An 11,607-nucleotide genomic window follows, 5' to 3' on the forward strand; every position below is an offset into this window, starting at 1 on the left:
TCATTCATAACTTACCTGGGACAGAACTTCTTCTGAACACGTTTAGCCATAGGTCAAACAAGAAACAAAAATGCTAGTAAAAATATTCTGTTATGAAGCTTCACCGATGATTTAAGGATGATTCAGTTTTACTACGAAACTCTTAGGACGAATGGAAATTCTTAATTCTTAATTCTTTTCTTCTTAATTCTTAGTAATAATTATTCTTAATTCAATTTTAGTTTTAATTCATTAAATAATTCTTAATTATTCTTAATTCTTAATTAATTCTTAATATAAGTAATATATAATATATAATAATAAGTAATATATTCTTAATAATAATAATAATAATATTGTCCATGTTCGACTGTCTTTGAATCTCGGCATGTTGAAACGTGGTTTTAAATTGATTTTCCTGAGCTGTAGCCAAGATTGTTATTGATCGCTTTTATTAAACAACGGATAACGGCTATAGTCCTTTGCTTCTTTGTAGATATTGATTCCTAAACTTTTGCTTTTTGCTAAAATTATTGCATTAAATATTACGTGCGAAGAGGTGGATGACGAATTTAGTGTGCGAAACCATTGCAACCACGATAAGTTCATTCTGCGTGCAAAATTTGAAATTATTCGATCTACACGTTATTTGGTTCATCGAAGTTCATTTCAGAGTTTCTTATAAAATGCTTAAGGTTATCATTTTAAAAGATTCCTATTTGGCATGGAGCAGGTAAAGAAATGAAAAAAAAAAGAAAAAGAAAGAAAAAGAAAGAAAGAAGATTAAAAAAGTCGCTGAGAAATTCGACTCCGACTGCATGGTCGATGGTAGAAATCCGCTTAAAGCCAACCAAGTCTTTCATCTCTCTGTCTGAGGTCGATAAATTAGCAAACTTGTCTGGGAGGACAAAAACGCTGACCATGATAATAAAAATGCACAGGCTCGCCCCCGCAACTCATTTCATAGGTTTCATACGCTTTCATAAACCACTAAGGATTCTGAATTGATTTCCGAATCTCGCAGGCACTTCTCCAAAGAGAGTGATCGACGCCGTTTACTCATTTGTTTGTAGATTTTGTACCCTTTTATTTTGGTACTGCTGTATCAAAATTCGTGGTTTTGTTCAACGAGCGAGGAAATCGAATCCGTTCAATCCACTGAATTATATCCTATTCTTATAGTGAGTCCCTCCATCTCATCTTAGGTTGGCCACCTTATCATTTCCAATTCTATGCGTTTGTATTCATCCATCGCTTGGCGCTCCTGTGGCACAATCACATTTTTAATCCGCATCCATCGTCCTTCTACTGCCATTCCTTTGATGAGCAGGAATTTTGCTATGCTACTGAACCAAATAGATGTGGTTTACGAGGAGAGTACAGGAAAATGTTTTGCTCATCGTACATGTCACTGAGCTATCCGTAATGTCTCCAATTTCTTTAATTGTGGCATTCCTGTTGGTGTAGCAGGCGTTGGACACAGCTGGACACGGTCAAAAGTGAATTCTTCTGTTCACCTCAAAGATTGGATTTCTACCAACAGATACGCATGTTCGAGGTGAAGTGATGGTAAGCGTTTGACTTGATAAGTACAGTACCGACGATGGAGAACCGCGTGTTTACGGAATTTTTCACGGCGAGTGAGAATTTATCTTCAGTCCAACATTTTAGTTTTTTGCCATATTCGACTGCCACTAAACCTCAGCTTTGCGACGATTCAGTAACAGTTGTAACATTGATTTGAGCCTTATACGAATTTGTCAAGATTTTTATTTCGAACTAATCCTTTTCACCCTTTTCAGACCCTGTGAGAACTTAACCAAATTTGATCTGTGATCTACAGAAACATCTCATCTGTACATATGACAAAGAAATATTCTTAGTCTTTTGATTTCGTAGTTACGATTGAAAGTGCAAATAACACATTAAGATCAAAAAGAACTTTGTTGCTGTTACTATTAGATAAGATACTTAGAGCCAGATAACTGTCGCAATTCATCAGTAGTCCTTAAGCATCTGAGAAGAGAATACTTCCGCATACTTGAGAGGCTTTCCTCTTTGCTGTTCATTTTTTTTTTTTGGTTTTGAAATGGGCGCTATACACCATCCACTTTCAAAAATCTTCTTTTTCTTTTTTTGATGGCCCTCACCTCATGCTTTAAATTTTCCGAAGTTCGTTTGAGACGTTTCTTAACAACATTCTTGTGAATGCTTCCATCACATCACAGGGCGTAGCCAACGCTGCCGGTTTTTCAGAGTTTACTGGTAACCTAGACGATTCTGGAGAGAGATTACCGAGATAAAGTTGGTCACGCTCTGGTTACAAATGAAACTGTCAGTAACTTGTTGAAAATGTTCCGATATTCTCTACTGGTGATACATCTCCTCTCTTAGACGAATTGGTTTACTCCACTTCATAAAATGTAGCATTGCTGCGGGTATCAGGATTAGATGCGTAGTTTCAGATCTACTATGGATCGATTTTATTTGGTTTTCATTACAATTTTTGTTCTCATCGAACCGAGTGCAACCACACCAGAATGGGAACGAAACGAGAAGCAATGCAAGGTGCGCTCCTGGTTTATGTGACGACATTAGCTGAGGTTATCAAAAATTTTGCCCAAAGAGTGGCCATTTAACATCTTCTCGACTTTTGACTAAGACCCCAAGTTTCTTCTATTTGTTGAGAGTGTCACTCATCTGATTATGCTATTCTTCATTTTCATTAAATCCCAGATTGATGCAGGCTTCGCTGTACAGACATTCCTCCACTCCGTTACGCTCCTCATGCATCGGTGATAAATATTTCTCTAATACATAGTTTTTTTTTTATCATAATACATAGTTTTTTTTCAATCAAAATCATTTTTTATCATTTTATCAATTTATTATTATTTTATCAAGTTTATTTTTTTCCATATTTTTATTTATTTATATTAAGCAACTTGCTTCAAAAATTGCTCTCCTGACTTATATCTCATGCTGACGCTAAGTAACTGCTACTTACAGTATGCATAAAATGGTTTGTGTTGAGATGACGCATCGCTGCATCGCTTCCTCGGAGGAAACATGCACGGTATCTCGAGTGCGACAAACTCTTCGAAGCTCTTTCATTTTTGCTTGTCATACTTTTCTCTCTTTTCTTTGCATATTAGTTTCTGCCTCAGCTTACGTAATCTTAGCAAACTCATATCTACTAGTGGTGCCGTTTGTTTTGCTTCTAGGGACTTCTAAGATCTTAGCTTGCGGGTGTCTAATTTTTGTAATCTTTTTTTCTGACTCTTCTTCTGTAAACCGTCTACGCTTCTTTGGTCACGTTATGAGGAGGCCATCTGATCATCTTGTCCACATAGTCTTGAGGATGCTTCCAGATCCTAATAGGAAAAGGCCTCCTGGTCGTAAAGAACGTTCTGGACGGAGCATAGATGCGATAGTCGGAACCGGTGATCTGACCCCCTCCACTTTTGGGCGGTTGGCGAAAGGACCCCTTCACTTGAGCTGCACCCCATAAGCTAAACCTCCTTCACCTGAAGAGGGTCCGGCTTCTCAATATCGCACCTATGGTACGGAGGTTGTGAAAGAAGACTTGAGGACACTAGGACACTTGGCGTTGACAGGCTGCTCAGTCGAGACGTGAAATTCCTCCGGTTGTGGAACAGCGACGGATGAGTAGATACTACGTAAACTTTGGCTGACGATCGAACAGGATGGGCTCGGATATGTACGGGAGCTACACAGCGCGGCGAAGAACCGGATACCCGTTAGACCGCCCCCGATTAAGTCAAGTAAGTCATCATAAGTCATCATAAGTCCTAACCGGATTCAATGCAGCTGCGACTGCGACAACTCAGCACGACACGTCGTTTTAGGTTTCACTGCAGTGATGGAACAGTGTAAATTACCGTATTCTCTTCATTTACTCGTGACAATACACAGAAGTGTAGAATGCTGAATCTAACATCGTTCTACCCCGTTTGCTTTATTACTTACTATTATTATCTACTTGGGACCGCGTATACGAGTCTGATTGCTACCTGCACGTGGTGGCCCTGCTTTAACTAAACAACAATCAGGTGTTCGAGTGTACGCATTGGGAACGTACGAGCTATATAACCTGCACTGTTATATGGCGAAAGCTTCCCATACATTGCAAAAAGGTGCTGTCGTCCAGCAAACCGCCAAAGCCCATAACCTGAAAGGTCAACTGCCTGAAGGGAGCATGGAATCTTTGGCAACAACCATTCGTTTCGTCACGCTGAACTGCCGAACACTATCGAGTGAACTCCAACAAGCCGCTCTATCCAGACTTCTGCGATATTTCTGTGTGCCTATTGCTGCACTGCAGGAAACACGCATGAGGGATCGGTCCGTCATCAGCATCGAAAATCACACCATATACTGCGGCGATGCTGATGAGAACAAAGTAGGTGGCGGCGCGATAGCTGTGAGGAACGATTACGAGAAAATGGTGGAGGAATTTGGCTCAACGTCGTCTAGATGCGCCTTTCTACGACTGCGGGATCGCAGAGGACGTAAACTCTGGATCGTAAGTGCTCACGCACCTACGGAAACCGCTGAGAACAACAGTAAGGACGCCTTCTATGATGAACTCAATGCGTTGATGTCTACACCAAGCCAGCAGGTGGTCATTGTCGGAATCGACGCAAATGCGAAGATGGGACTCGAACAGTAATCCTATTTGCTAGGAAAATGGTATTATCCAGCGGAGCGCACGTCGGAAAACGGTGACCGTCTGGTCGACTTGTGCGAACAGACGGGCCTCATCATCGCTTCCACGTTTAAGAGGAATCATCGACGCCATCAGCTCACGTGGCAGGGGTCAACCCTTTTAACGCCTGAAGAGCAGATCAAGCGGAAGATGAGGACTCTTAAACTTCAGCTCGACTACGTTCTGGCGAGGAACATTCCTCAGTCAGATATCCGAAAATCTAGAGCTGTTTGGGACGTCGCGTTCGACTCTGACCACCGTCCAGTTCTTCTCAGCTTTAAGATACGGTTCCACAAGAGAAACCGAGGAGTTCCTCTTCAACCGAAAATCGACATGGCAGGTCTGAAAGACGATGAATGCAGAAGAAAATTCCGCCAACGTGTGTCTATTCATGTTGGAGTAGGGACCAGGAAGAAGCTTAACGATGCGGATTCCTTCACAAAGTGCATCCAGGACGCTGTAAAGGAAACGCTCCCGGTTCTATTGCCGCGGAAGAAGTTTGCCTTTGCATCTGCGGAAACAAAATCCACATACAATTCTGTATGTGTCGTGCGCAGCGCTGGTGACTTCAACCAGGAAAAGCGTCTTAGAAGGAAGCTGCGTCGTCAACTGCAACAAGAAAACGATAACGAGTGGACGTCAAGAGCGATGCAGTTTTAGAAGGCGTGGGAGGACAGGAGCCCGCGGAAAGCCTACGCTCTACTAAAACAGTATAGCGGCAAAATGAAAAGATGTTCTCATGTCCTCAACACTGCTAATGGGGTAGCTATCGGTGAATCAACCCTTCCAATTTGGAAGGAACACTTCAAGACCTTGCTGAACCGGCTAACACCGTCAGTTCCTGAACTCGAACACGTTCATAGACCGACATATGCGGTTAACGAGGAGCCACCGACCGAGTCGGAGGTCCTGGTCTGTATTCAGAAAATGAAGAATGGAAAATCTGGTGGAGACGACGGGATTAGCGCAGAAATGCTAAAATATCTTCCTCCGTCTGGGATTCGTGAAATGACAAAGATCATCCGTTCAATATGGATAAACGAAAAGATACCTGATTCATGGAGACACGCTATCATAATTCCCCTCCACAAGAAGTTATCCGTCACGGACCCAAGGAATTATCGAGGAATCTCCTTGCTGCGTATTATGTACAAGGTACTGGAGCGCATTGTCCTGGACCGACTCATTAAACATCACGAAGAAACAACGCGCGACGAGCAAGCTGGCTTTCGTCCTGACCTATCTACGATTGACCAGGTGTTCATCGTCAGGAGAGTGATCGAAATCTGGCAGCGGTATTCGAAGCCAATGCAACTAGCGTTTCTGGACTTTGAAGCCGCGTTCGACTCTCCTCACCGAGGCCGTTTTCTCAACGCGCTTCGCGCCGATGGAGTACCAGGAAAGTTCGGTCGCTTGCTTGATGACATGAATCAACGAACAACTGCTGCAGTTCGAACACCAGCCGGATGTACAACACCGTTTGAAGTGGTAACTGGAGTAAGACAAGGGGCGGTGGCAGGACCCTTCCTGTTCAATTTCGCCATCGACGACATTATGCGAAGAACAGTCGACCAGTGTCCTGCCGACATTGTCTTAGCAGCATCAGGGTGCTCCTTGACTGACCTCGAGTACGCCGACGATGCTGTTATATTCGCGGAAAGCAGTACGAAACTTCAACATGTTGTCAACCTTGTATCGAAGCTGGCTGCAGCCTACGGACTACGCCTACGCCCTGATAAATGCAAGCGGATGTGGATCTCTTCGAGACCTCGAATGGGAATCAGGGTGGACGGACAACCGATAGAACTCGTCGATGAGTTCTTTCTTGTTCTCTATGCTGAAGAACAACGGCAGCTACGAGAGAGATGTTCAGCAAAGATGCGCTAAGGCCACTTCTGCATTTAACTCCTTAACGAAATGTCTGTGGTCGACCCCCATCACCAACGAAGTCAAGCTGCGAGTCTACCTATCCGCAATTCGCTCTATCATGATGTACGGATCGGAGACTTGGGCAGCACCATCCCAAGAGGCTTGACTGCACGGAACGAAAGCTGTTTAGACGGCTACTTGGCTACTTTTGGCCTAGGGTATGCCACAATGAAGATCTTTACGCAGAAATTGATGTGGTTTACCGGCGGATGACACGTGGAAGATATCAACATCTTGCACCGCCTTCGAAAGCGGCTAAAGTAAATCGTCTTCGCTTCTTTATTCATATATTAAGGAGACCGACCGATCGTCTTGTCCAACGAGTTCTGAAGAGTTCGTCGGGTTCGAGCTGGAAGAAGCCACTTGGCCGAAAACGGAAGTTCTGGACTGAGGTGGTAAAAGAGGACCTGAGGACACTCGGCATGGATAGGCAGTTCAGGCGAGACGTAAGGTTTCGCAGAACATGGGATAGCGACGAATGGATTGAATCTGTGCAAGCTCTCGCAGAAGATCGAGAAGGTTGGGCAGAGCTGTGTTCAAGGACGGCACTTCTCGGCGAAGATGCGGGTAATCGCGTCAGGCGATGACATCAGCCTGCTGATTAAGTCAAGTAAGTCATCATCTACTTATTATCTCCAAGCGCGGTTGCTTGCATCTTCGCCGATAGTTTCCACAGAATCCATCCATTTGCCATTCTTCCGTAGCCTCCTAGACTTTCCACCACACCCAGCACCAAGCGACCTGACTACCCTCATTTCTTCTAGTTCACTGTAGCTAAACTAAGGGTGTTACCAAAGATTGCATGTTTCCTCCGGCCAAATGACCCATTACTGTTGGGATCTGGCATGCTGGATGACAAAATTTTGAAAATACACCAAGGTAAATTCCGTCATATAAGTGTTAAAATTATATAGTTCGTTGGTGCCCAGAGTGTTTGCTTTAATGCCTCATTGCACTTGGTATAACCAATGTGGCGGCGAGCAGGTAGCAATCTGACTCTTGTACACGGCCTCAATACACCACATTTGGCCCAATCACTGTTTCTCTCTCAATATGACCACACCGTTCTGAATGTGTTTGACATTTAGGTGCATCGTTCTCCACCAGTTCATCACGTTATGGATCAAATATGTCTTCTCTGCCATGAAATGTTCTCTCATGAAGCGCCAAATCTTCGTGCGGAATGTCGCGCCAACTGTTTTCGAAACGACCAGTTCTCATCATGTATTGCTATGTTCAGTTCAAAGAACCGTCCTGAGCATTTTCGATAAACTTAACTATGTCTATCGGCCAGAACTACTCTGCTACATGTAAATTGTAAACATGATGATGTATGCACATATATCGCTGTTAAAGTTTTTCGCGTTTTGTTTGTTTCCTAGTTTCTGAAAGCATATTCATCATTCATAGCTGTTGTGGGCAGAGAAAGTTATGTTGTTTACATTTAAAAAAGACTCTAGACGTCAATTAGAGATATTTTAAAAGAACAGATGTAACGATCTATCTATGATCTCTGGATTACTTATTTCACGGGTGTTGTTAATTTATTGTGCATATCAGTGTGTGGCATCTGTACACGTGTAGGCTACTCTCCTTTCATTTGTGATTTCCAACTTTTTCTTCATCCTTTGTTTCACTACGTGAATAAATGTAACGCAGATCAATCAATCAATGAGCACTAATCGGCGGTCTTGAGAGATCCATATAAATCTTTGAAAGTTTGGTCAGATCTTTTTGAATATCGATTACGATAGTGCATGCTCTCTTCTTTTCTATTCATTCTTGGACCTTTATTGTTTATTCAAAACGCTCCCAAACATTTGCGAGTCACAATTTCGGCTTCGTACGATACGATCGTGGCAATTATCCAGGAAGGAGCATTTTTTTGGCACTGTCTGTGATGTGCTCTGAGAGGATGTTCTTGAATACGGACACAAAGGTCGCCCTGTTTTGCCAATGTATTGTTCGCCAAATATTTTGCACAAAAATATATAAGCAACACAAGATACTATGCAGTCGCTTCTCTTACCGGGAGGGTATGTTACACAGATTGAAATTAGGCAGATGTAATCGCACATTCTGTTTCGAATTAACTGTTTCTTGAGATTTGAGATTTGATGTGAGGTACTTGCACAACTCTCACTTGGCCTCCGAGATTGCACCTTATGAGACTACAAATTATTGCTCTACTCAGGTTGTCGTTTATGAAGGGCGGAAATTTATCTTTTTTGAGTCATCTACTGTGGCAAAATCTTGCTGCGCAATAAGAACTCTCCTACGGGGTAGATTAGCAATGTAACCGTTAGAATTTGCGATCCGCTGCATTATACAGTACATAAAGGACGAGCAACTCGCTATAGATAGGGAGGTTCCAGTGGTTCCGGTTGCAATAACTAGAAGTCTGAGTGCTGAGGAAGGCAGGTTAGACTACAGTTAGATGGATTCCACGAAATTAGCAATGATATTGCTGATGCTTCTAATCAACTCGATCACCTCGACTCTCGTTGATCTTCGAACTGGTCGAGGGGGCGCCAGTAATTCTTCCATTTGTCCCGATCGCGTTCCAGAGTAGCCCAGTGGTTCCTCCTTTCGCGCTGACCATCGGGTCGGCGGTCTTCCTCTAGTGCGCTTAATATTGCGGGGAACCCAGTCGCTCACGGCTCTGGTCCAACGGTTGTCGTTAAAGCGCATCACGTGTCCGGCCCACCTTATTTTACTTTCCTTGGCAAACGCGGCGACGTCTCTAATCTTCGATCGCTGACGTAGGAGAGAACTTTGAATCCCGTCCCTGACTTGCGTGAAACGGGATACTCCTAGCACTCTCTCAATTGCGCGTTCAATGACGCTCACCGCGTTTTCTTCCTGCTTGCGAAATGCCCAGGTTTCCGAAGCATAGGTCAAAACAGGAAGTACGGTGGTGTTGAAGAGGTGAGCACGGAGCCAAGTGTTCCTGGTCTTCTTCACTACATCCTCGATTTTCTTGTACGCTCCCCAAGCCGCTCGTCTCCTCCTGCCCAGTTCGGGGGTGAGGTCATTCATCATGTTCAATTCCCGACCCAGATAAACGTAGCTGGTGCATTCGGATATGTTCGTTCCATTGAGCATGAATGGGGCATCCGAGACGCATCCGTTGCGCATGAACATCGTCTTTTGTAGATTCAGCTGAAGACCGATGCATCCACATGTTTCGTCGAATTCGGTCAGCATTCGTTCCGCTTGGCTGATGCTAGGTGTTACCAGTACGATGTCATCAGCAAAGCGCAAATGGGGTAGCTGCCGACCATCAACCTTCACTCACATGTCGTTCCATTCCAACTTTCGCATTGCGTTCTCGAGGGTGGCTGTGAATATTTTAGGTGAAATTGTATCACCCTGTCGGACCCCCCTCTTCACGTCAATGATGATGTTCTTGCAGAATGGCGAAATTCCGGTCGTGAAGTTACTGTACAACTCTCGAATTACCTTTATGTACTGAGTAGGGACGCCTTGGTTGTCCAAGGCTTCCACGACCGCTTCCGTCTCAACTGAGTCGAAGGCCTTCTTTAAGTCGATGAAGGTGAGACAGAGCGGCATCTTGTACTCTCGTGATACCTCGATGAGTTTCGAAGCAGTGTGAATGTGGTCAATCGTGCTGAATCCTTTTCGAAACCCTGCTTGCTCGCATGGCTGTCCTTCATCCAAGACTTTTTCAATCCTATTAAGGATTACTCTTGTAAAGAGCTTGTAGATGACGGACAGTAGGCAGATTGGGCGATAGTTGCCGATTTCATGTGGATCTCCCTTTTTATACAATAACACGGTCTTGCTGGTCTTCCACTGTTTAGGAACCTTGTATTCCGAGAGGTAATGTGTAAGGAGCCTCGCCAGGGTGTTGATGACTGCTGGCGAAAGGTTCTTCAGTTGTTCTGGTCTCTGTCCGGACCGGGTGCCGTACGATTTCTTACCGACATAACACCATGTCGTATTTCGGACGGAAGAACCTCTGGAATAACATGTCCGTCTTCCCTCAGATGGTGAGGAGGAAATGGACATGGCTGCTGAAGAGATCAGAGTAGAAGTCGTACATGATTTTCTCCATTCCCCTTCTCGATGCAATGGTTGTTCCCTTCGGGTTGCGGAGAGCAGTCATCCTCGTCTTGACGGGCATAACGGAAGCTTTTTCCCGCCTCTGCAGCTTCAGCTAGCACTTCTGCTCTTCTCTCTTTAAGGTCTTCCTTTATCGCCTCTCTGCAAAGCTTTGCGAGCTCTGATGTGAGTTGTTGCTTCCCTGCGGCTCGTGCTGCTCCACGTTGCCATATTAGCTCAAGAGTTTCAAGAGACAGGCGTCTCTTGGTGATTTTAAAACTCTCAGCCTTCTTCGCGCAGTCGTGAAGGTGTTCAACGAGCCGGTCATACTCCTCGTCGATGTTGTCCATTGCGGAGTCTTCCCAAAAGCCGCCTAGCGGAGCGAAGAGATGATAGTTCGGAGCGAAGAGATGTTAGTTTGATAGATCAGTTGATGATAGTTCTGGGATTTCTCTCTCTTAACTTGGTGGCTTTCTCTGTTTTTCTTGTGAAGGAAAATCTTACTCAGAGGAGGCGCTGACATTTCTACTACTAATGTCTTGATAGCTGATGTTCGGCCGCGTAATACCGCGATTGAGTAATCAATACTCATCGCTGAGATCGTTGCTTGTCTTGGCAGAACGGAGCAAAGTGACGGCAGCACATCGTATACCAGCAGCGTACGGGGTAAAAAGAAAGAACCTTTCGAGGCTATGATAGAAGAATATGCAAAATACCATTGCGATGTTACAGAAAATGACTCATCGGTTGTTCGATTGCGGGATCAGCTTTTATCTGGAAGTAGAGCGGCGTTAGCCTCCGCTATTACTCTTGTGGAATCTAGACATCCCCGAAAACGTGCTCAAGGGAACTTGCTTCTGCATACGATGCTTGCTGCGGAACGGAAACGTTACGAGGAAAAAGAA

At 44.2% G+C, this 11,607-nt stretch overlaps 7 protein-coding genes across 9 annotated transcripts; 5 read left to right on the forward strand and 2 right to left on the reverse strand.

The window, feature by feature from the left end:
* Window positions 1–4,105: 4,105 nt before the first annotated feature.
* On the forward strand, window positions 4,106–4,672 carry RB195_008255 (uncharacterized protein; the record flags this gene model as incomplete). Its single annotated transcript, XM_064194672.1, has 1 exon — window positions 4,106–4,672. One exon carries the CDS (start codon window positions 4,106–4,108, stop codon window positions 4,670–4,672), a length of 567 nt encoding a protein of 188 aa, XP_064045817.1.
* Window positions 4,673–4,858: 186 nt separating this feature from the next.
* Window positions 4,859–5,368, forward strand: RB195_008256 (uncharacterized protein; the record flags this gene model as incomplete). The annotated part of the gene is made up of 1 exon (XM_064194673.1): window positions 4,859–5,368. One exon carries the CDS (start codon window positions 4,859–4,861, stop codon window positions 5,366–5,368), a length of 510 nt encoding a protein of 169 aa, XP_064045818.1.
* A 63-nt stretch (window positions 5,369–5,431) lies between these two features.
* On the forward strand, window positions 5,432–6,595 carry RB195_008257 (uncharacterized protein; the record flags this gene model as incomplete). Its single annotated transcript, XM_064194674.1, has 1 exon — window positions 5,432–6,595. The coding sequence occupies one exon, from the start codon at window positions 5,432–5,434 to the stop codon at window positions 6,593–6,595; it is 1,164 nt and encodes a 387-aa protein (XP_064045819.1).
* Window positions 6,596–6,846: 251 nt separating this feature from the next.
* Window positions 6,847–7,224, forward strand: RB195_008258 (uncharacterized protein; the record flags this gene model as incomplete). The annotated part of the gene is made up of 1 exon (XM_064194675.1): window positions 6,847–7,224. The coding sequence occupies one exon, from the start codon at window positions 6,847–6,849 to the stop codon at window positions 7,222–7,224; it is 378 nt and encodes a 125-aa protein (XP_064045820.1).
* Window positions 7,225–7,579: 355 nt separating this feature from the next.
* Window positions 7,580–7,908, forward strand: RB195_008259 (uncharacterized protein; the record flags this gene model as incomplete). Its single annotated transcript, XM_064194676.1, has 2 exons — window positions 7,580–7,621; window positions 7,726–7,908. The coding sequence occupies 2 exons, from the start codon at window positions 7,580–7,582 to the stop codon at window positions 7,906–7,908; spliced, it is 225 nt and encodes a 74-aa protein (XP_064045821.1).
* A 1,162-nt stretch (window positions 7,909–9,070) lies between these two features.
* RB195_008260 (uncharacterized protein) lies at window positions 9,071–10,669 on the reverse strand (the record flags this gene model as incomplete). 3 transcript variants are annotated; one of them, XM_064194677.1, is made up of 2 exons in its annotated part: window positions 9,071–9,925; window positions 10,100–10,210. In XM_064194677.1, the coding sequence occupies 2 exons, from the start codon at window positions 10,208–10,210 to the stop codon at window positions 9,071–9,073; spliced, it is 966 nt and encodes a 321-aa protein (XP_064045822.1). The 3 variants fall into 3 exon arrangements, with proteins under 3 accessions (XP_064045822.1, XP_064045823.1, XP_064045824.1); XM_064194678.1 differs by lacking the exon at window positions 10,100–10,210 and having other exon boundaries at window positions 9,071–9,844; XM_064194679.1 differs by lacking the exon at window positions 9,071–9,925 and having other exon boundaries at window positions 9,932–10,669.
* Window positions 10,670–10,683: 14 nt separating this feature from the next.
* Window positions 10,684–11,052, reverse strand: RB195_008261 (uncharacterized protein; the record flags this gene model as incomplete). The annotated part of the gene is made up of 1 exon (XM_064194680.1): window positions 10,684–11,052. The coding sequence occupies one exon, from the start codon at window positions 11,050–11,052 to the stop codon at window positions 10,684–10,686; it is 369 nt and encodes a 122-aa protein (XP_064045825.1).
* Window positions 11,053–11,607: the final 555 nt, after the last annotated feature.

Source organism: Necator americanus, chromosome III (genome assembly GCF_031761385.1).
Source record: "Necator americanus strain Aroian chromosome III, whole genome shotgun sequence".
Taxonomy (NCBI): Eukaryota; Metazoa; Nematoda; class Chromadorea; order Rhabditida; family Ancylostomatidae; genus Necator; species Necator americanus.